The sequence below is a fragment of the Nelumbo nucifera genome, chromosome 6 (assembly GCF_055504915.1).
Source record: "Nelumbo nucifera cultivar China Antique chromosome 6, China Antique-T2T, whole genome shotgun sequence".
NCBI classification, from domain to species: Eukaryota; Viridiplantae; Streptophyta; class Magnoliopsida; order Proteales; family Nelumbonaceae; genus Nelumbo; species Nelumbo nucifera.
This window is the reverse complement of record NC_142654.1, coordinates 2,024,119-2,049,047: the sequence shown is the minus strand read 5'-3', so window position 1 is coordinate 2,049,047 and position 24,929 is coordinate 2,024,119. Positions and strand designations below refer to the sequence as shown.

The following is a 24,929-nucleotide window of genomic DNA, read 5'->3' as shown; positions in this document are numbered from 1 at the left end:
TTGCAATGCATGTGATGGGGCGGGATGGCAGATAAGTAATTAAGGGTCTGTTTGATTTACAGTTGGAATTGAAATCAAAATGGGAGATGAAATGGTTCATTCTTATAGTTTGTTTAGTTCAGATAATAATAAAAATAAGAATTAAAATCAGCAGGAATATGATTTTATTCTCATAAGAGAGATAGGGAATGGCCATTTCCTCAAATGAAGAATATCATTCTAGCAAAAATGAGAATAAAATTGTAATTCCATTCAACCAAATAATTAGAATTGAAATGACCCATTTTGATTACTATTCCAGACCCTTATTCCTATGAACCAAATGTGACCTAATAATAGATAGATAGGAGACACAACAATACAACACACATGCATTATGTCAATCAACATTAATTACTGATGCATGGGCTGTTAGAGAGGCAACCCGCCAAATGGCAATTGATCCCAAACTCAACCATGTCTGGTTCGTTAAAGACTCAAGCCACGGATAGTAGTTGAATTATGGAGCGAAGTTGATTAATAGACAATACGATCAACGACTAAAATGTAAAAATAATTGGAAGATCTACACAATTTCTGAAGATATATAAAAGTTAAGATCCAGGGTCCAGTATGTATTATTCATTTCAGACCAGATCTATTAGATACAATATGGTAAGCACGTTGAATGAGTACTGATAAATATTCTGACAAGTATTAAAAGTGGTTTTTAATCATTAAAAATTGAGGGTATTTTAAAGGACATGTGTCTAAAAAATTTCTAAGTGCCCATCCAACATACTTACAGCGTTGTACTTACTTGATCCGAACAATATTCATTTAATCATCATGCATGGAAACAAGAAAATATTATTTTAACAAACTTTTATTTCTTCCCTCTAATTAACACTATTTCTCTTCCTTCTCCTTCAAGAAACTAGTTAGAATTAATGTTTAAGGAAAAAAAAAAAAAACCCGCAAGTTGAAAAACTAAACCACCGGGGGGCCGGTAGATGATTTCACATTTCAATAGCTAGCAAATGGCTTGCACTGCCAATCTCCTAGTGATGTTGCCATTGCATTTGCTTGATCCAAATGTTGCTTCAGAGGAAGTGATTTTACATCTCTCTTGTCCAAGACATGCCTGCAGCAAATTAATTACAAACATATACATAAAATTAAAAATTGGTTCTTCTATCAGAACTCAGAATTATTAATTAAATCATATATATTAATTAATTAATTAATTAAGTTGAGGTATCACGTACCTTGCGTACCACATTTAAGGTATTGGCAGATTCACAGGTTCCTTTGCGGAACATTCCACATGAGCCTTGAGGGTCTCCGAAGCTAGCAAATTGGATTGCTGTGAATTTCCGGCCACCTTGGCATGAGAGTTGCAATGTATTCCCTTCATACGCATTTCCACATGCTGTTCCCACGGTCACTGTCTGAAAACTCACTTGTGAAGGATTTCCACCTATTTCTTCAAACAAAATCAATGTGTTGCTTCTATTTTTCATCAGGAATGATCGTGGTATGTGGTACCTGATGATGCATGCAGTTGCAATTAATGTAGATTAATTAGTTTATTTTGTATATACATGCACTACTTATTACGTATTTAGTTATAAATTAATTAAGCTCTATCGCTATATATATATACATCTGAGAGAGAGATAATGCATGCATCAAGCAACCATCAACCTCTAGTTAGATCTGCTTGTACATTATATATATATATATATATATATAGCTAGAAAATATATAAAACTATTAATTAGTTGGTAATTAGGTAAAGTATTACCATCTTTGGGAAGGGTTTCCACAGTTGGTCAAGCATTTGGTTGGATCGTAAGTGCCACGATAGTCGCATGTGTCATTGCACCCAGCTTTCTTGTCGGCAAGGAAGGCAGGCCAGAACCGACCAATGCTCTCTCCATTTACCCACGCATGCCCTTTACCCATTCCCACCATATCCACTACTACAGCATCTGTTCCCAATGGAGTCTTGAAGGTGGTCTGATCATCATATACACACACATCCAACACTTTTCATTCTTTCTCTACTTTTCTAACTTATACTAACAAAATTAAAGTTAATTTACCATGTAATTAATTATGAAACACCCATTTTACTTAAGAAAATTAAATTAAGTGTTATACATCAGGATTTAATTACCTTGTACCAAGTCATGGGTCTGTTGATAGGAAGTTTCTTAGAACGCCAATACTTGTGATGGTGTATTTTGATGTCCTTGTAGAATTGCATCAACTCGCCATTCAAACCAATCTGATTGTCCGAAGATCAATATATATATATATATATATATTAAAAAAAGTTAAAACATCTAATTGGTCTTTTTTTTTCTAGCTTAATTCCAAAAGATTAATTAATTAATACCTTATAATACCATTGGTTTGATGAAAGGTCCTTAGTAACATTCCCACTTAGAACCAACTGAACTGGACCCCCTGCTATTCCTGTTGGCGTTAGATCGAAAAAAGGGCCATAATTCTGCTCAAACATATTAGACAAATTAAATAGAGTTATTGTGCAATCTTAACTGGCCTTTTAAATTAGAATTGAATTAGCTAGTTCCAATTAAACCATGCAATTCATATCAATTGTCAATATATATATATATATTAGCTAACCAGTGCAATTTCTTTTCTGTCCATATAATTATGCCTGTTTGTTTGCTTTTTCATACAACTAGCTTAATTATTCCATGATATAATATAATAGAGATAGATAAAAACAAGTTACATACATACATACCACGAGTCCAACTGTGGCACTGAGTAAAGTTATTTGGTTTTGCCCGGGCTTCAACATGATTGGTCGCTCAAACACGAATCCGTAATTGCCACCTTGCCCCCATTGTGATCCTGTGCAATCAACCCAACCCTCAATTTCGGAAAATTTTAATTACAAATTAAGGGTCCGTTTGGTTCACAGTTGAAAATAAAATTAAAATAATTTATTCCTATAATTTATTTGATTCAAATAGGAATGAGAATAAGAATTGGAATAAACAGAAATAAGATATCATTCTTAAGAAAGGAGTAAGGAATGGCCATTCCCTCAAATGGGAGAATACCATTCTAGCAAGAATGAAAATAGAATTCTAACTCTGTACAATTTGTGCTAACTAATTAAAATATATATTGTCCTAATAAGCTAGCTTAAATTATATTACCTACGAGCCTTCTGTTAACAAAAGCATGGAGTACATGCCCAGTTGTATTCACTCGCAGAATTGCTTTCTTTGCGTCTTTCTTAGCAACGAGTACGCTATATATGAGAAACAACGTATGCAGCATCATCATAAAAATTAAATAAATTAAAATGGAATGAAAAATAAAGAAAGAATTAATAATCTAAATAAACATATGTAACAAATTAATTTACACCAACAACGTAACAATTTATTTACCTGGTCATGTACCACAAGTAATCACTAACATCAATTGTTGTTGACTTTTGTTCAAGAAGTTTTTTGACCTTCAAAGGACCCCATCCTTTAAGAACGTCACGAACAGGCTCGGGCTTCCAAACCCACTTGAGTTGATGATTGTGTTCACTTTGATCAGTTGTTGCTGGCTTCTTTGTCATCAACGAGGTTTGAGTGTTCACCTGTGCGTGGAAGGATCATTATTATCATTATTATTATATATATTTAGACTTAAGAGTAATCTAATTAAGGTGTTATTTGGCACTGAAATCATTTTAGGAAGATACGTACTCTGATAGTTTAGATGGTCAAAAGACGATGTAATTAACTTTTGGGGTTTTGTCTGTTTGGTAAATATCCTTGTTTAGCATTATGTACAAAGTTGTTAAATAAAAAATTTTAGTAATTCTAAATTTTTGGCCATTTTGAATTTTAGGACATACATCTTTCTGGCTTCCTATGTTGAAAAAATCACACAAAAAGACTTGTCTAACGCTTCCTAATTCTTTTTGGACTCCCTTGCTTTGAGAACGAGATGTACCTTGGCAGTGTTGTAGACTTCCTTGCTGCAGTTGGCAAGAATAGTAGCAGACCAAGCAGGCACGAAATAGTCATTGCCATTTGATTGCAAGACAATGTTGGTGTCGTTGACCGTGTTTGCATTGCTCAAGAAGCAGATTGACTCTCCAGTGCCATTGTTTACGTATGTAGTCAACTGAGATAGCACAACGTTACCCCTCTCATTCACAATAAATTTATTTTGGTTATAGAAAAAAAAAAGGAAAAGATTAAGACTTTATTAATTATTAAGCTATATAATATACATAGAAAGAGAACTACTTACTTCCAGTCCAGCACCAAGTAGCTTAGTGGAATATGTACCATATGTAAGGACGCTCTGTGCTGACTTAATGACAGCATGAAGTTGCGTTAGATGTCCCCACTTTGGTTGATTCAAATTACCTGATATGTGAAGTTTGATCATACTAGTTCAATTAGTTTTAATTAGTAGGTAGAATAATTAGTGTCTAATTCATTTTATATATATATATATATATGTATAGTATTTAATTATATTTCTAGCTAGTGACCTGGTGCATGTGTTATATATGATCGATTGTATGCTTAATTAATTAGGCTTACCGTATTCATCAAGTAGTGCGTCGTAATCATAAGAAGTTGTAATGTACCCTCCTGGTGTCCGGCCAAAATTGGTTCCTCCATGGTACTGATGATGGTGATGAAGCCAATTAAAGCAAGCCCAACAGCGCCCACAACATCAACATATGTGTACATGTACGTAATTAATTAATTATTAAACTATATATGAATACATATTGCAATAATTAGTTAAGCAAAGCTTATTATTATTATTACTATTATATATTAATTATGCTAGGGAAATTAAATTGAAAATATAGATCTGTGCATGGGATGTGTAGAGGCTCTGGCTAGCTAAGGGCCTAGGGCTAGTGTGGAACTGACCATGTAGTAGTTATGGAAAACGCCACCAAATTGGAAGAAACGAGCAATGGAGAATGCCACATCTTCGGTGGCTCTGTGGGGGTCTGCTCCTCCCCACGTCTTGAACCTGAAAGTTGAAAGCTAATTAGTTAATTATCTATTTTAAATATCATATTATATAATTAGTTCTCACGCACACATTCATTTGCACCAGTTGATCGATCACTGAGAAGTTAGAACTGACTAATGAGTAATGAACAAAGAAAGAGAGTAGTAGCTACTAGCTAGTGTTACATTGGTTATAATTAATTAATTTAATTAGAGAAGAGACTACTACGTACATGCTAATACCTACTGATCAATACTCAGTATAGTCAGTACTACTCACCATCCAATCCAGCTTTCAGTCCACATTATAGGGCTATTGGGATTGTTTGGCTTGAAACCATCGCAGTAAAACCCATTACAAGTATTGATCTGTTCAAACATAATTAATTCAGGCTGATGGAATCAAATCTTGCATGGATGATCGATCCATGCATGCATGGGTCAGTTGAGAATTGATACAGAAAAGTTAATTAAAACTAGTACTGACCTGAGCAGCCAGCTAGTACGTACTACGTAGCTAAAACTAAAGAGAAGAAAAAAAAAGAGTATAATACCATTGGGTAAGGTGCATCGCTCTGTTTGCACATGATCCATGGGACACCAATATTTTGAGCTGTAGCCATTTTCGCACACCATTTGATATATTCTTTTCCCGCTTCCCTGTAAGGTCCCATTATGTTTCCATATTCGTTCTCAATCTGTTCCATTAATTTCCAATTTTCATGCATATAATTATATATAAAACAATATATATATATATATATATTTAATTAATTAATAGAGAGATGTGAGAAATTAAAACAGACCTGTGCAAGGATTATGGGCCCTCCTTGTGGGGCGAAGAGGTTTTCTCTTTTACACATGTCAACTATTAAGGTCGTGAAATTCTGCATCTCTTCCTGTTCAAATTAAATTAAACTAAATATGGTAATTAATTAAGATTTCAGATAGATGATGCTAAGATCGGCATTAAACAAAAATCAATAAATTAAAGGGAAAAAAAGGCAATTAAAAATATAACCTTGTATACTTGATTGTTTGTCCTTAATTGAATTCCTGGTAAATTGTGTAACCACACCGGGAATCCTCTGGTACAAATTAATTATAAAAATTAGCCGATTATTAGTTTCATTAATTACAATATTTATTAGGAAATAAATATAAATAATTATAATCCGCACTCACCCGTAATTCCATTCAGCACACACATAAGGACCAATTCGAAGAAACGCATACAGTCCCGCATTCTGTACAGTCTTGAGGAACTTGATAAAGCCTTTTCCACCAGAGAAATCATACTGCATGCACATGCAACCATACAAAATTAACAAATTAAATTACTTCATTTAATTAAATTAATGTATTATATACATCAATATAAGAGCTACACTACTAGTTTTGTAAGAAGATAATTAATTCCAACCTGACGACGACGAATCTCATGGAGGTCCCAAAACACATATGTCTCTATCACATCTATCCCACCATCCTTTGCCTTCTGGATCAGATCTGGCCACATCTGCATATGCATATGTTGCAATGATCGCGATCAAATTTAATTATTGATGATAGTAGCGGCCGGCCGCTTCGTTCCATTTCTATCCATCATCCGTTCTTTAATTTCTCTATACTACTTAATTAATTATTATTAACCTTCGTACCTCTGGTGTGCTGCGCGGATAATGGATCGCACCTGAGAACAAAACTCTTCGTATTCCATCGATTATAATTGCACGTCCATCGTAAGTTACTTGTGTTGCTTCAACTTCAAGCACCGGCAACCAAGACCAAAAACAACACACCAAAGCTACACCTAAAACAACTACGATTTCTCTATTACAACTCCTCCTCATCGTATTAATCATATACTAGCCTCCTTGTCAATGAAGCTTAATTAATTACTTCTGTATATCTCCACCTCCGTGTCGATACGTACTCGATACAACATTTATAGGAAAGAATTCCTATAAATTAATCAAAATAACTAATCTGTATTTTTCTAAATTTGGACAGAGGAGACAATTGGAATACTTCTGTTCTGTGATCTTGCATGTCCATCTGAATCAGATGTCATGCCTACTGAGACACATCTCAGTGACTCGTTCTCTTTCCCATTTTAAAATTAAAATCCGCTACAGACTCGTTCGTATTCTGTCGATGATCAGAATCAGATGTGAGGCGAGGTGGGTGCTCCCAAGTCCCAAGTCATCCCCAATCAACTGAGCTAATTGTACACGTGTTACATGATCAAGTGTTGCCAGAGACAGTGGATCCCCCACTCCTGAAGTCTCTAACTCCCTGGAATGTGCTTTGTTTGAAAGAGTAAAGCGGGAAACCATCAATTCAGGATATTGTTATTGCAAAACTCAAAACAGTTCCTTGTAGCAAACTAGATAGCCAATTAACCCATATTTAATGACTTATTGAGTGAATTAATATCCTAATAAAGTTTAGTGATCACAATAAACAGTTCGAATTAACTTGATCACCATATGTATAGCATTATGATCTAGCCAGTCATAGTAGCTTTGTTAGCTGCAAACTGATAAGTTTGAAACCTCAGTGGTTCAGTGGTTCTTTAGTCAAGATGACGTTGTAGCTATACTAAATGGGAAGATGTTGTTGATAAGAATACAGCGGCATTTGGCAAGTCTTTCCACCCAGTCTTCTGGGTTTCCGTAAATTTGAAAGTCCAAAAATAGTTATGTTTCCATTTGATAACCAAAAACCTAAAAAATAAGAAGTTGCATGTATAGAAAGGCCTGAAAAGACTGAAAACATTAAATTTTAGGAAGTTTCAAATTAAATTTTTTGGTCTTTCTACAAATAGATAGACTCTAAACATGTTTTTTAAAGCCTGATAGATCCACCTGCTTATTAAACAATCTTTATCTTTAAAGACAAGACCCAAAAGCTCAAAATGTCTTTGGGCTACTGAAAGATCTCTTGAAAAAAACTTTCCAAACGGCACCTACATCTTGATCATAATTAACACACCAGAAGTACTCTACCATGGTTAGGGTAGATAAAACAATTCCCATGTGCGCTCCTCACAGTTCATTCATCTAATTATAGTCCAGAAATGCTTTTGATTTTGCAATGTTTTGTTTATCAATTTTTTTCTTTTCATATAAAGATCATAAATTCATGTAACATCACGTAAATATAAATATGTACAATGCAAATACATTTAAAATACCCTACAAAAGATTTTGCACTGTGACTGAACATATTTGTACTTCACACTCAATATGTATCAGGTTTTGGACCCACCAATACGCCAAATATTAAGAATTTGAAAAGATTTTCCCATATCTAACGTCTAAATTCTAAAATAAAATGTTTAATTTAAGATATCAAGTTAGGCCCATTTAGCGTGCGTTGGGTATTGCTCATTGCCTTATTGGACTTAGATTTGAACGTGGGCTTACAAGGCCGAATCTAGGCCAAAATTGGTCATATGTTCTGTCTGGGCTGTTTGGCCTAGTCACAGACCCAGAGTTGTAGAGCAGTCCAGCTGGAGGATATATGGATATAGTACTGGTTCTAATCCAACTATCTCAAGTGGGATTCACCGCTCACCCAATCAATCTCAAGGAGATCTCCAATCAGGAGGCTGACAATTTTCAAGGTTCCGGCTGACCAACGGGCTAGCCAGTAGCCATTGAACTTTGAACGCAAGGGCCATTTTCGTGATAAGCTCAACATCCAAGGGTAGTTACATTCGCCGAGATTCCTCGGTAGAGTCTGTACCGGAACGGGATCTGCTCCTTATACAAGGGCGCCTCACATGCACATCCACCGTGCATTGGGTATCATTTCTCGTGAATAATAATTTATAAGTACGAGAGATGCTTCCGATGCATGGTACGATGTGCATATGAGGCGCGAGTGAGGCGCCCTATGTGAGGAGCAGATCCTGTCTCAGACGTACGTGTACTGTGTACATAAAAGCCTACCGAAAGAAACATCCATCGCTCTCTATCCGAACCCATGGCGGTCTTTGTCTTCCATTGCGACTGCATGTCTTTCCGGCCATATCGGCCGTCTCCGTCCGCTTTTCCCGGTGTACTTGTTCCCTCCGGTAAGTAATTATATCTCTTGACGACTTTCACCGTCAAATCATTCAGTTCTTCTAGCGTGAGTAGGAAATTGTCCACCTTCTTTAATGGATTTATAGCTCTGAATACTGTAACCAGACTTCGATTTTTCGGAATAAGACTTGAGTCCAAGTCATCTATTCTTAGAATGTACTCCAGTTTCTGTTGTTTTTCTGTAACAGGAACTGAAATGTTAGCTTATTTGGTAGATATTACTTATTTGTCGCATGGCATGTTTTATATTCTGGTTTCTGAGGTTACATTTGTAAGTTACGCCTTCAATTAGTTCAAATGATTTTCTGTTGTTCTTCTTATTCTTTTTTTTTTTTTTGCTGGAAATAAAACTTATATTATTCTTTAGATTTAATGAAAATGATAAGAATATGATTTACTAGAGAAAAAATGATAGCTTTTTTATCATTAATTAGAGTTCCTACTTACTTTTGCTAAAAGAATATGAAATAAAAAGGTTTTAGTATGATTTTAAGTTCTAAATTCTTTTTTTTTTTTGTTTTTTTTTCCTCTTCTCTTTTTTGAACAAACTTCAAGTGCTTTCGATATTGGTTATAATTTCTGGTATTTAGGTTGCTACTATTATTTGCTTTGAATTCTGTAAATAACGGTCATTTCACTATCTGCATGCAATTCAATATTTTAAGTTCTTTATTTGGATTTCTTGGTTCGTCTCATTTTAACATACATTTTGTTATGGAAAAATTGTTGTAGAGGAACGTTTTTGCCGTAATATTCTATGTTAATGTGCTATTACCGAATGAAGAAAGACTAAAGAACCAACTCTTTTTAGTCCTTCTAAAATTAGCAACTGATACTATCTTTTAGATCATTTTTTCCAAAAGCAAAATATTTTATTCATTACACATTTCATCTGCATATGGAATTTATTCATGAGATTGCAGCATACAGATTTTGTTTAATAATCATAATCTATTATCAATAAGGAAAATATGCTGTATCTATGACTCCCGTGTTTTTATTTTTCTTTCCCTTTTTTTACCTTAATGGGGAGTCTTAACTTTGGCCCAAGGACCAAGTTCCTTCCCTTTGAAACTCTGATTTAATTCTTGCAGCAAAACGAGGTCTAAAAGATATATTGCATGTGAGAATGGTGAAGATCTTTAAGCATGTCATGCAAGAAAAAGCATTGGGTAAGATTGATTTATCACCAACTAGAGGGGAAAGAAGTCTCTGTTCCTTTGTCAACGCTTCTTGTAGAACCCAGACACCAATTGAGACAAGATGCACATTGCCAAACTGCCGATCAATGTATTCAGGGCAGATGAACAAGTTGAAAGGAATTTGTGATACTGATCATAGGCTACTAGGCTTTTCCAAAGTTATTGTGGAACACTTATTTGTTCATCAGGTATGATGGTGAGTCTCCTTATATTATGCTTTTGATATTTCCTTTATTTAGATTTTATTAATTTTATATTTTCTTTCCTACAAGTGTCACAAATAAACCCTTTATAAGCATTGGAAGCTCCATTCCTCAGAGTTGTGCATTAACATATTCAGTATTGTACAAAGAAGTTTAGTTGCTCAGCCTGGCATTTCAATATCCTCAAGTTATTGCAACATAATTTTGCTTTAAGTTCAGAAGCTTTTATTGGTGGAAGACTGGAAGTTGGAGCGAAGTTGTATTTGTTGCTATTAGGTTGTCAATTTTCAGATCATTGTTTTAGAAGCAGCCTGTTTAAAAACCTAAATTGTGGTGTTACTGGAGTTTGACTTGTTTTCCTGGAGGTTTTCTGCTTGATCATCTGAGCCATAGGGACCGTTATATCTCTAGTAGATGTATGATGCATAAATCAAAAAGAGGAACCCGTGCCTCTATACTATAGATCATTTGTTTAATGAGACTTATGATTTGAGAGTTTCTTTCTGATTCGCTTATTCTCCTTTCATGCAATTCTCCTCTCCTTTCCCTACCCATCAATGGGATCCAAGGTACCCTCTGGTGGATGCTGTCTATTGTTGTTTGCTGGAGCATCTGTGAAGGGATTGAGAGGCTTTTCATGGTGCCTATGTGTGGATGCCGGTTATTACCTCATGGATTTGGGTAGTATTCGAGGACTTTGGGTTTAGAGGAATTTTGTTACTGTCTTTGTTTTGTGTCTTGGGAGTAGCATACTGTAAAGCCTTTTTTGAGGCTTTATTTGCCCTCTTTTTTACGTCTCTATATTTATTACACCAATGAATTTTTTTTGGGGTTTGTGATAAAAAATGGAATGGCTGAATACTTTTGTGTTTTTCTTATGTGTTAGTATATGGCATTTTCATAGCTAAAAATATGAATGCATGATATGATATATTATCATGGAAAGATGGAAGTCTTTGGATTTTGGCATCAATGCATACATTCCACAATACTTTATGTATCTCCAGCTTAGATTTAAGTAGTATATCATCCTATGCAGATCACTGTCAAGATTATCACGTTCCCCCATTTGATGGAAACTATGATTGTTGCAGATCACGGCACCATTCAACTCACCGACTACAATATTTACTGTTGCAAATATTTTGATGCTGGTCATGCCTTTTGAAGCTCTGGCAGAAACATGTGAGGCTGATAACTCTGTTTTCAACATGCCTCTTTTGCTCTTTGTAGCCCTTGTAGGGGCCACTGTTGGAGGTAGAGTAGTATTAATTTCTGTCAGTTTGTTTCAATGGAATTCCACTAGTACTTATAATGAAAGTTTTCATTAGCTTCCTGGAATGGATTATGGATTATTAGCAATGTAGTGACAGTTGAACTATAGTTGTTCAGTTTCTATTGTTTCCTTACATGTGTTGTTATTATGTGCATTTGACATAATTCTCAAATAATATTCTGAATGTAGTTGTATCTTAAATCATAGAGAAAATTGAATTGAATCAAATTGTGAATTGTATAATAAATTGTAAGATTATTTCCCTCTTTTTACAAACTTGTCTAAAAAATTAAAATAGATATATAAAAAATTTGAATATATTTAGAAAAATGATTCCACTCCAAGGTTCAAAATTTCGATATGTATTGAGCCGTATTGTATCGTGGGCTTCCCGATACACCCCTATAGAGGGTGTTTCGGGGTCTAACCCGGTTCGGGGGTTAGACGGGCCTTAAACCGACCCCTCTGAACCAGGTTGGAAAAAAAACTAAAAAAAAAGAAGATGTGAGCCTCGATACAATCTGATACACCCCTATTGACGTATTGGACTGTATCGATATTATGAACCTTGTTTCACTCTACTTTTAATCCATATGTACCATATATGTACCTAAAACAAAAGAGTTCACCACTTGTAAACTAGAAGTCTAAGATGATAAGTTTGACTTGAAAGTCAAATAATCCACATACAATGGCTCATTAACCTACATATGGTGGGAAATAAACTCAATATTGCTACTAAAAGGTTTTAAGTTTGACCTGTATCCATCTTTTATTTTCTTAATAAAATCTTACTCTACCTCTTCATAAAAAAGGTTTTAAGTAACCTAAATAAATGATTTTCTGGTAAGGAATTTAAAACAACTTTCTCTTGACAAAACTAAATAGACACAAAGAAATGACAAAATATATTACTATTTCTTAATTGATTTTTCTACCCAAAAAAATCTTAATTGAATTGATTTGAATCACATGAATCATATAAATTGTAAGATTCATAATGGCATCATAGGATTCAAACAAAAATTGTAAGGTTTTTGTAGAAAAGGATTTAAACATACGATTCAAAACAAAACTATTGGGATTTATGATTCAAATCATGAATCATATAATAAATCATAAGATCTTGACTTCTCGAAAGGAATGCCATAACTATAAATCAGTGGTTGCATAATAATTTGGTTCCTGGATCTTAACTTTTAGACATAGAAAACCAAGGTTTATGCTTTGGTTGCCACAGGTGCCTAAGAGGTCAAATGGCATGCAATTTTTAAATATGTTATTATATAATAATTTCTCAAAAAAAAAGGTTTTGGCCCTTGGGTTTGTTGTCTTTTCTTAGGGTACTTAGTTGTCAAGGCAACTCCTAGGTGACAAGGCACCCATGGAGAGTCGCCTAGCTTTAAAGTGCTTAGTTGTTATATACATGGCGCTATGAATTATTTATATTTTCTATTTTTATATTATAATAATTATATAGACATCATTAAATTAAATTATTTATTTTGTGGGTTCATATACTAGTTTCTTTTTATTATTTTCTTATCTGTTGGGGTTCAATCAACACACATGTTAGTGTATGCTGTCTTGAACCCTCAAAGGCTTCATAACCTGAACTGATGAGCAAGGAAGAAATTTAAATTTTGTCCAATCAACAATTCAACATATTCTTCCATCCTTTCTTTTCATCTTTTACTTGGATCAAAACAGGGGCTAAACCCCTGTATTTTTTTAATTTTCTATTCTTTCTTCTTCTTCTTTATTTTTCTCATGAATGTATAGATTTCAATGTTTTAATATGCAGGTTATAGATAATTACTAGTGAAAGATGGTTGTTGGTTGCTATGGAACCTAGGGAATTACCCTAGATGTTAAAAAAAAAAAACCATCACCTAGGCAACCCCTTGTCTCCTAGCCTTGCCTTGGTGCTTTGAAACCTATGGGATGCTTCTATTTTGGGTGCCTCAACTCTGTTTGAATTACAAAACGCAAAAAACATTACTTTATGGAAATGAATTACAAATTTGATTGTATGCAGATTTCAATTTGATACGTTAATAGAAGAATATTCCTAACCAAATGCAATATAAGAATCAAAAGTTACATATGGTAACTTTTTTCTATTTGAAATTGTCATAGGATATTAACTTGAGTTGGAAAAAAAGATATTCTTATAATGTTTAAAAGAAATTACTTAAACCTCCCCCATTTTCTGATAATTACTTAACAACTGCCCGGGTATTATCTATTGAGAAAGTATTATCTGTGAGCTTCTTTGTAATTAAACCACACTGTTTGTTTCAGGTTTGCTTGCACGGCAGAGGAGAGGAGAACTTCAAAGGTTAAATGATCAGCTTCGACAGATTAATGAAGCACTTCGGAGGCAAGCAAAAATTGAGTCCTATGCCCCCACCTTGAGTTATGCTCCAGTAGGTAGTAGAATATCAGAGAATGAAATAATTGTAGATTCAAGGAAGCAGGAGTTAATTTCACGTTTGAAAAATGGGAAGAAATTCCTGAGAAATCAGGACCCCCAGAAAGCATTTACAGAGTTTAAGACGGCTCTTGAGCTTGCTCAGAATCTAAAGGATCCAATTGAGGAAAAGAAGGCTGCTCGAGGCTTAGGTTTGTATTTCAGCCTTTCATTTTCCTATTGTCCTTTTGTTTAGTCCTTTTTGTTTATGAACTCTAGAAACGAAATAAATGGAATACTCAAACCCTCTCTGCTCAATATCTGCAAATTTTGGCATTATTATTATTATTATTTTTGAAAACTGTAAAGTAAAGCCACATGAGCTCTTCTCGTTGTGAAAATTTGTTCTCAAAAACCTAAGTGTCCACAGCACACAAATAGGAAGGAGGACAGAGGGTCACCCTGGTAGAGGCCTCTAGAGTCTAGAGCATAGTTTTCTAAGGCGCCAAGGCGAGGTTAGGCGACAGGGGGGCACCTTGTCGCCTAGTTGCCTAGGCGGGTACCTAGGCAATGGATTTTTTATATAGAAAACATAGATCCTAGGGTAAAATAATAAAAAGAAATTAGTATGTAAACACACAAAATGAATATTTTAGTTTAATAGTGTCTATTTTATAATTATAATGTCAAAAAATAAAGAATAAAAAAGTATTGTATAATACATAGTACAAAACTGCTTGGCGATTAGGCGAGGCGAGCCTCAAAGGGTGCCTTGTCGCCTAGGCATCGCCTTGATAACTATGGTCTAGAGTTTCTGAAATATCTATGAGATGCACTGTTGACTAGAATTTTTTTTTTTTTTTTTATCGGAAACGGTAACTTCGTTACTGTAAAATTAAGATACAATTATCAACCCCTAAGATAGGAGTTGGGCCCAAGTAATTTGAATTACAGAACTGCCCAGAACAAACTTTCCCTCACTGTCCCTTGTTTGGCTAAGGTATCAGCCAGACCATTAGTTGATCTTCTTTTCCACTTGAAGCCTACATCAAGCTCCCTTGTTATATTGAGAATTTCCCGTATGGGCTTTTGTTATGTCCATGCTCCCAACTTTCCTGATTGCAGCCAGTCCATTAACAATTTAGAATCTCCTTCTATCTCCACTTGGTGTAATCCCAATTGCTTGGCATATTTTACACCTTGAAGCAGAGCCATCACTTCTACTCGCAATGAGTCTCCCACCCCTATTAGCCCAGAAAACATAGCAACAATTCTCCCATCACCATCTCTGAATACTCCCCCTATACCTGAAGGCCCTGGGTTACCTCTAGATCTCCCATCAAAGTTCAACTTTATTCTTTGTTGTGTTGGAGGGGATCAAATTTCCTACAGAATAGGTTTTATAAATGTTGTAGCTGCCACCATTCCCCAATTCCTAAATATGTCCTCAACTGAGAAATCTTTAAACAAATCTAGAGTTTTCAACCAATGGGTAGTCATAATGGTTATTCTTTCTATAGCTGCCTCCTTGGATTTTCCACTCCTTTAAAGATCCTGTTATTTCTTTCTTCCCAGACTGACCAGAGTATAGCTGCTCTTGTGGCTCTCCACATAAATCTACCACGCCTCTTTGGTTGACTAAAAAAGCTTGGGTCAAAAAGGTTTATCACATCCGGGGGAGGTGTCCACCTGCAAACAAAGAGAGAAGAGAACTAGGACCAAATAAAGTGCACAAAAGGACAAGATATTAATAGGTGTGTGATCGTCTCACCAAAACCCAAACAGAGGCTACAAACATGGGGTGAAAGGCAAAAATTTGGCCTTTTTCTTTGCAACACATCCGGAGTATTGATTTTTTGAAGAACCACCTCCCAACAAAAAGCCCGAATTTTTGGGGGTACAGGGCTACACCATACCTCCTTTGATGGAAAGTTTCTTGGAAGGTTATTTGATTGAATGAGGACATTAAAGAAAGAGGAACAAGTGAAAACACCAGAGAGGGAAGGTTTCCAAATTCTACTATCCTCACAAGACTGATCCAAAAAGGTCAACCCTAAAAGGGAAACTAGTTCATCCACCATTGCCATTTCCGTCTCCCTTAGACCTCTCCTTAATCCCAAGTCCTAAGAATTATCAATAAAAACCGAAGAGATCACTTTTCTTTTATTTTCTGACAGTGAATAAATAGTAGGGAACTAAGGGGACTCTCTCCCACCCAAACATCTTCCCAGAACAACACTTTGACTAGAATTGAGAAAATATAGTATCTTGGTGCAGACTCTTATCCAGTTTCTCCAACTTTGGCTGAAGTTCATCATTTAAAAATATCGCCATCATCATCTAAGCCTTGTCCCAACTATATGGGTTGACTATATGAATCTTGTTTTGCCATACCATTCTGTTTAATTTATATCCATTGTTAAATTATGAGCGCTTAAATAATTTCTTACTACTTCAACCCATGTCCTTTTCGGTCTGCCCCTAGCCCTTTCAACTTGCAAGAGATTACTGCTTGTTTTTTTGAAAGGTAACAAATCTCTACTTCTTGTGGGTGCTGTAAATGATCTTCTATGCACATGACCAAATCAATCATCATTTAAGAATATATTGTAGACAATCCCAATTGACATGATATTTTGCAAATTATGCCAGGTAACCTCCTCTTTTGTCGTGAATCTATTAGCTCATTTATAATGAACACCCCATCTAGGATTTACCTTCCTATCACAAAAGCTCCATTTCTAGAGATGATTGAATGTAGACCTTCTCCAACCTGCCTGGCGCCTGCCAATACTTCATCTATAATTTTGTAAACGCTGGCAGTAAGGCTTATAAACCTATAGGCTTTCAGTTCAGCTTCTCCAGTGAAACTAGTCATGCCATCCAATATCACTGACTTCCACTGTTGAGTGATCTGATCCAAAACTCCAGCCTTTTGCAGCCTCATATTGTCAAATCTGAAGGGAGTCACCCTCCTTTCTATGTGCCTCTACATATGAATAGACTTGGGGCATGGCCTGAAGTTGGCCAGTGAAGAGCCTCTTGTATGGGCTTAAGATAAGCGTCTTTTCTGTTACGAGAGACTAGGAGCCTGCCAAGTTTGGTCATGGTGAGTTTTTTTTAATGGTTGTCCATGTATATTTTGCACCTTGCAATTGCACATCCAACAGATCCCACTGGTTAACAAAATGTGAAATTTCTCCATTGCTGGCCTGATTCTTGACACACACACACCCCCGTACTTGAGAATTTGATAAAGTTGAACCATCCATGCACCAAGGTATATCCCATATACCTTTGATCTCATTTAGCTCAGTCTCACTCTAGAACAGTTGTCTTGGTGCTTATTCTGTTGGACCATAAATACCAAACAAAATAAAAGAACAAGCCTTTTGCTATTGATTCCAAAACTATCAAGACCTAGAAGTTGCTGGTCAACTTGTAAGATTATGGACATGATTATTGCCATGAAATCACAACACACACTGCGATTCCCAAACCTCTGTGCACAAATCTCACATACAGGTGCTCCGAGACTCGCAAAACTTGGAAGACTTTGAATCCAACATTTAGACAATCCATCATTTTATGCATGATGAGTGCAGTGATTGCAACGAGATCTGATGGTGACACATGGAGATCGTGTGAGAGGTGGGGAAAAGTGTGCAAGGTTGTACTTGGTTCCCTCTCATATGTGTCCCTGCCCATGACCGCCTATGCTGAGCTGGTATAACTAACTAAAGAACTTTCCTACGAAGAATATTCCGGAACATTATCCAAGGCAATGCACGAGAGGCATGGCTGCCTTGACCTATAAACAAGGAGCCTGATCTCCTTTTCGGGGACCTTTTCAATACTTTAGCACTTCTAGGGTTTCAAACACCTCTCTTCTAGTTGACTTTCCCACTGGCATAGTTCCTAGCTGACTATTCCACTGCCTTAACGTCAAACACCTCTCTTCTAGGTGACTTTCCCACTGCCTTAACGTCAAGCCCTTACACAAGTGGTGTTTTCTGTCCAGCTTTCAGAACTTCATAGACCACTGCCACTTTATACTCTTACACAACTATCATGAGAACTATAATTGTTTGTGTCCCAAATATTTTGCAAGCAGCTCCTACTGATGGAAGATAGCACTAATCACAAGGTTATGCACCCAAGATAATTCTTATGATTGAGGAGTTGAACACTTCAAGCTTTTTTTCCTGCACAATGAGTATATCTAGATTCCATTTCCTGATGTGATGACTGCACACAAGCACCTTCTACCTGACACCAAGCCCCTGATGTTCCAAGATAGTATTTTGCATGACGACATTTAGGTGAGGCACTGATCTCTACTCCTTCCTTTTCCCCATTGGTCCCTGAGATGCTGCCTGCTTTGTCATTGAGTCACCATGTAAGTCACAGAAATTCTCTGGATTGGCCCCTCTTGTCTCTCTTTGACCCCTCTTTGCAAGATTGGGCGAAGTTCTGTTTCTCTTAAGAGCTCCATTATTCTGTCCTCCATGCGTTCATAGGACCCTTCCAGAAAAAAAAATTGCTGGACTGTTTAGATGGGAGTGGAGGGGAGGACAGGAGTTTTGGTGCGACAAGAGCCATCCAGTGTTCTCCCTCTAAGGTCAGACAGCTTTCACTCAACCATTGCCAAAGGTTTGAGTTTCTGGTTTTCCCTTGAGCTTCTTATTTATATCAGCAATCTTGACCATATGGAACAATATGACCCTTCTCCTATGTGGGGTGTGATAGATGTCTTGCCCTGATCTATTGGCACTGATCAGAGAGCAACTGCACCATGACTCTTAGTATACTTTTCCCCTATACCATTGAGTCACCAGTGTTGAAAATTTTGCCCATGGAATGAACTCATTAGAGGACAGGGAGTAGTACTCTCTAATATATTTACACGTACACAAGCACCTTGTAACTGCCAAGATGGCTGGTTGGAATTGTGGCAGAGTATTGTGTTAATATTTTTTTAATATACACAATGATTCCATGTGCAAGTATAATTTTGTACAGCAAGATGTTATGCATCGTTTAAGCAATAAAAGGAAAGGCCATTACCCAATGTTGGTCCCAGATATCTTGGGTCATGGGAAGGTAGACTGGATACGGATCTAACCTTCAGCAGTTTTTGCAACTCTCAGATTCTAATCATGTTTTCATGTTTGTTAGCCCGAGAGTTTACCATTAAACCAAGCATTGTGTGGACAATAAGCCCAAAAAATTTAAGTCAATTCTGCACATTTTATTCTTTGTACTCTCCATGTATCCCAATCAACCCTTTTCTTTTGAAAACTGGCTTCATTGCACTCTTTGCATTTTCTACATATAGAGCCCACAAAATGGCAGCATATAAACCCTTTTCTAGATATGTGGTGTACTCTCCAAAATGTCTGCTGCCAATTGACTGATGAAAATACTAGCACACTTATAAAGATGCTTAATACTTTAAATTTGAGTACATACAGACCCACAGAACTCGATGAAATAACAAGTTGGATGGGTCTTAAGACTTGTTTTATTTTATGCCAATTATGGTTTCATATAATTTGTATAAGTTGGGTTCCTCTATTGTGACCTGGGTGACCAGGGTTCAAATCTTGTAAACAGCTTCTGTGTATCTCAGGGTTAAGGCTACTATCATCTGTCCCTCCCCAGGCCCTGCATTTACGGGAGCCTCATTCACTGGGCTGCCCTTTCTTACATAGTGGAGCTAGATTTGAAGTTAAAGGATACAGTGCATGCTTTCTACCTCCTTTAAGAGCTCTTGTTGATCTTCATTGGTTACAAACTAGAATGTCATAACATTTCTACTTTTTTTTCTTCTATTGGAGGAAAGGCTGCAAATTTTATTATTTTACTAGTCATGTATTACTTCTGGGTTCTGACTCATCGATTTTTTTTTTCATTTTTGATAATTTTCTGACTCTCACCAATTTCCCTCAATTATTACTTAGTTTTTCTTTCTCATACCACCATATACGTGACAAAGTATATAATCTGTATATGCTATTTATGCATCTTTGTAATGATGAAAAATGCTTGGTTCAGGAGCATCTTTGCAGAGGCAAGGGAAGTACCGAGAAGCAATAAAATACCACTCTATGGTTCTAGCAGTGTCAGAGCGAGAAGGAGAGGATTCTGGCAATACGGAAGCTTATGGAGCAATTGCAGACTGCTACACTGAACTCGGAGATCTTGAGAGAGCTGGAAGATTTTATGACAGGTACATTTCAAGGTTACAAATGGATTAATCTGATCTCTTTTTCTTCCCTTTTCAATGTTGTATCAGGATTGGCACGTTGGCAAAGCTCATGATTTTGGGTTTGAGGATGGCCTCTGGCCTAAACTTTGCGGGAAGTTCTTTGGTAAATTTTCACCGTATATTGAAACTTGCGTTTTGCAATGTATTTTTAATGCTTATTGATCATTAGGATATTAGTTGTATTTACCTCTATGATATCATTATGGGAAACTCTATGATACAGAAAAGATATGATATGGAAAGAGTTTTGACCAATCAAAACCCACCCATGAATTTTGATAAATAGCACCTGATTGGCTACCATGTTTATGTTTTTCGGATATCACATCTTTTCCATATCATAGTCGAACCCATTCATTATAGTTTGGTGATCCATCGGCAAAGTCTATGGTCTCTTCAAATCATTCTAGAGTATAATTTTGACCAATTGTACGACTCATGGCTTTGCTTCTCATGCCGCTGCATAGAGATTCCACCCCTTTTGAATGCTCACTACTTCTGTTGTTTGTGTTCCTTGTGTTCTTGAGTTTTGGCATGACATCAATGCCGACATATCAAGTTAGATTTTGGGTTTTTGGTAAAATCTATGGTGCAGAACTGCAGAGGTAAAAAACGTGAAGTATACTTTGTGTAAGGTAGAAGTATACTTTGATGCCCACACATCAATGCCGACATATCAATACATCACAGCTGGCATCTTTAACATTGTTAAAATCTTGATGATAAGCACACTTTGTGAAAGGTAGAAGTATATTTTGTTAATCTTCAAGACTTCAACCAATGAAAGCGAAGTAGACCATGTGAAATCTTGATTTAATATACAACAAATATTTATAAGTGGTCGGTGATGGACTTTAGATTTTGGCATCCTATATATATATATACAGACTTAAGGTTGGGTTGAGGGCAACAATGTAATTTCACTTTTGTAGATGAGGGCTGGTTGATGTATTAGAGGGCTGATAGAGCCGAGGGCTTGTAAGTCTGACCTGTAGAAGAAGAAGCATGTTAGAGGCCTCGGGTGTTATCTTAGGGGTGGAGACTCCGATAGTCAAGAGGGGTTGGACGAGGCCTAGGTAGAGATAGTTCAGACGATGTCACTAGAGAGTTAGGGAGCTTAGAGCCGTAGAAGCCAAGATAGCTTACTTAGGGAATGATGGTACTTATTTTTACTTGAATCTACCTGGAGTTTGTTATGGGCGGACGGCCAGGATGCGATCTGGCTGTGTCACGTGTTGCCATCCTGGGATGGCTATGTCGCCATCAATATATATATATACAAATAACCCGATCTTTGTTCATGGAAATTTTGTTGCCAGAAAATACCTGAAGAGCATTGACTAATCAAAACCTTCAATGAATTTTGATAAATACCACTAACCGATTGGTTGTCAATTGCTTGGTTACAAATTTTTCCATTATTATAGTCGAACCCTGATATACTATTCTCATTGATCATTTTAATGAATTAGTCAAAATCCATCTCCAATTAGGGGTGTTAATGGATCAATTTTGGATTGCAGTGAGGTTCAAAGTATCAACATAGGCCGATACGCTCTATCTACCAGCATATTAACTTGTATTGGTGTTTTATTTTTTAAGTTTTATTTATTTATTTTTAAAATTGGTTCAGAGGGGTCAGTTTAAATCCCGACTACCCTCTGAACTATGGTTTGACCCGATACAACCCCTGGAGGGGTGTATTGAAAAATCCATCGGCACAATACGTGTTGATACTTTAAACCTTCATTGCACTCCACCCAAACCAAAATCAATTTGGACAGATTGGACGGACCAACAAGGCATTAAATTGGACCAGTCTAGATTTAATGGTCTAAAATATTTATTGGATTAGATCTGATCCATCCATAATGAATTTATATTGGATTGGGTTGGATTGAGACAATATCTGGTCCATTGATAGAAGATAAGAATATAGGTGACCACGGATCAGGTTTGGGTTAAAACCAATCTAAATTAAAACAAATTTGAACAGGATGGTCCAAACATTGAATTGGACCAGTCCAAAATTCTCATAGATTGGATTGGATCTGGTCCATTTGTAATGATCCAATCTGACTGGATCGGATTGGACCAAAATCCAATCCAATTGACACCCAATCTACAACAAAGCAAACCCCTTTCTGGTCAGGAAGAAGAAGATACGATAAAATGTCAGCAGCTGCCTTTATGGTCTTTTTTTGGTAGGTAAATAGTTGGGGTACACAAGGGGTAGCACTCCCAAACACCCAGGCCTCCGCTATGACCAGAAGGATATCTGGCTCGGCTGTTTTTATGCCCTAAGGTTTAAAAGAAGAGAGCTATCAGCTCTAACAAACATTTCATAAGAAAAAAATTATTATACAAGCATTTCTATCTTTTTCTAATTAATGTTATAAACATTTACATAAAATCCCAGGAATCCATCAATAAATGAGGAATTCCATGATATAGATGATGAGACAAGGCTATATCTGTAATTTCAATAAAGAATAGGGTAAGTTGCAATAAATAAAACAAGAATTAGTAGAAATTCTCATAGGTGAAGACAAATCAAACCCGTTTTCAGATAAAAGAAGGCATAAAAAAGATTCAGATAAAAGAAAGTAACTAATCTTTAAGGGTTAGTTGAGGTATTTACATAAATATTAATTATCATTTTAAACAAACATTAAATTAGTTTTAAGATATCCCCTTAAAATCATGATGCAGAAGATATACTTATGTCCATACTCTTCAGAGTTCAGACCATTTTAAATGCCAAACGACATATACTCTTGGATAAGAATATTAGATATTAATCATATTATCATTTAACAGAAATTATTTTTTGTTAGCATCCAATTGTCTTACACTATTAAACTAAATATTCCAGGGGATATAATGTAGGCGTATTCTATCAGATTTAAAAAGAAAATCTATAAAGCAAACTTTGTAGACCAGAGATTAATTATCTTTTAGACAAAGCTTCATATATTTAATAAAGAAAGAGATATGATTTTACGGGCCATTATACAACTAGAGAAATGACAAAATGTCACCTGAATTATTGAAAGCGAGAACCAGCTTATAATATTTGTAAAGTGTAATTAAGCCTGCATCAATCATTTTAGTAGTTTAGAATAAACAAGATTGCAATAATATTCTTTCATTTCCAGAATCTATGGGTTCAATTGGTACAAGTCTACGTTGATGGACTGATGGAATAACTGGACACGTAATCAAGACTTGGCTTTTTCTATTTTAGTGGGGTTTGGTCGGGGAGGAGTTGTTAAAACATGGGCCGTGGCCCATGGTTTAATTTAACCGCTTAGAACTAAAGAGACACGTGTACGATGAATGTTCTCATGAAGTGGATACGCAAGTCGTTCTCAAGCAAAAGAGAGGAATCGGCCCCACTCAGACGTCCACATCCTACCTAAATATTCCGTAAATTTCTTTTTTTTTTTCTCTTTTTTTTTCGGGGCGAAGAATTATTCCGTAAGTCAGGACTCGAGGGCTCATTAGTCATCACAAAAGAGGCAGCGATGGCAATTGCAGGATCGTTCTTTCGGATATAAATCAATCATCCCGATGAGAATTTAGGTTGTGTTTGGTTTGAAGGAAAAAGTAGGGAAAGGAAGGGAAAAGGTGAGGAAATTTTTACAAATCTTGTATATGTTTCTCTATTTTTTCCTTCCTTTATCTTTTCCTTCAAACCAAATCTAGCTTTAAAGAAAAACGGCGATCATTTGCATTAAAACGTGAAAGTGGGGGTCTGTAGACTGTAGCTGTAAGATGGGAGGGTCGGATTTGGAATAACAAAAAAAATCCTCATTGGACAATTGGATGTCTGTGATGTTATTCTGTTAACTGTTACTGCCTTCGACATCCATGTGAACTGAAACCTACGTAATTTCACTTGTTCTAAATTCTAATATAAAGCCCAAAACCTAATATAGGTTATGTAATATCTTATTTCTCTCTTTTAATTTTAGAATTTTTAGCTTGTTCCTATCCAATCAAATACCTCAAAAATATTGTTGCCTAAGATATAATTATATATTTATTTTCAAATAAAAAATCACATGCAAAATACAAAAGATAAAATAGTAATACTTATTACTAATATGTACTTTTTATTATTTATGATATTATCGAGCTCAGGCTGTGCTTATTTAAAAAGTCGTATTATATTTTGTAAACTTTTCTCCATGTGAGAAAATTATTTTACTCACTTGAAAGATGGATATCATTTACGTCCGGATCTCCTACCCGCATTTATCTCAGCCACACATGGAGAACATTTCATCCTCTGCATAGTATTATGCAGGGGAGATGTTCCCAATTCACAGGGATAGTGTGTTGTAGGTAGACGTGAGCAGGAGATCTGGACTCATAAGTGATGCCTATTGAAACTAACTTTACCATGGAGCCTAGAGCTTACGTGAAAATAAAATAGTAAAGTTGGTCAATAAAAAT

The 24,929-nt window shown here is 35.9% G+C and overlaps 2 protein-coding genes across 4 annotated transcripts; one reads left to right on the top strand and one right to left on the bottom strand.

Annotated features, from left to right (window-relative positions):
• Positions 1 to 795: 795 nt before the first annotated feature.
• On the bottom strand, positions 796 to 6,940 carry LOC104609388 (beta-galactosidase 15-like). Its single transcript, XM_088889972.1, has 19 exons — positions 6,671 to 6,940; positions 6,433 to 6,528; positions 6,195 to 6,307; positions 6,031 to 6,097; positions 5,816 to 5,908; positions 5,564 to 5,707; positions 5,290 to 5,378; positions 4,923 to 5,028; positions 4,581 to 4,665; positions 4,282 to 4,400; positions 3,979 to 4,152; positions 3,420 to 3,619; positions 3,183 to 3,277; positions 2,762 to 2,871; positions 2,384 to 2,497; positions 2,162 to 2,272; positions 1,787 to 2,001; positions 1,248 to 1,527; positions 796 to 1,123 (listed from the first exon to the last, which is right to left on the bottom strand). Exons 1-19 carry the CDS (start codon positions 6,872 to 6,874, stop codon positions 1,013 to 1,015), a joined length of 2,526 nt encoding a protein of 841 aa, XP_088746098.1. The 5' UTR covers positions 6,875 to 6,940; the 3' UTR covers positions 796 to 1,012.
• A 1,994-nt stretch (positions 6,941 to 8,934) lies between these two features.
• Positions 8,935 to 20,751, top strand: LOC104609292 (protein FLUORESCENT IN BLUE LIGHT, chloroplastic-like). Of its 3 annotated transcripts, none has more exons than XM_010275568.3 (5): positions 8,935 to 9,093; positions 10,198 to 10,493; positions 11,603 to 11,693; positions 14,089 to 14,409; positions 20,255 to 20,751. In XM_010275568.3, exons 1-5 carry the CDS (start codon positions 9,003 to 9,005, stop codon positions 20,455 to 20,457), a joined length of 1,002 nt encoding a protein of 333 aa, XP_010273870.1. In that variant the 5' UTR covers positions 8,935 to 9,002; the 3' UTR covers positions 20,458 to 20,751. The 3 variants fall into 3 exon arrangements, with proteins under 3 accessions (XP_010273870.1, XP_010273869.1, XP_088745808.1); XM_010275567.3 differs by having other exon boundaries at positions 11,603 to 11,765; XM_088889682.1 differs by having other exon boundaries at positions 8,993 to 9,093; positions 10,198 to 10,501; positions 11,603 to 11,765.
• Positions 20,752 to 24,929: the final 4,178 nt, after the last annotated feature.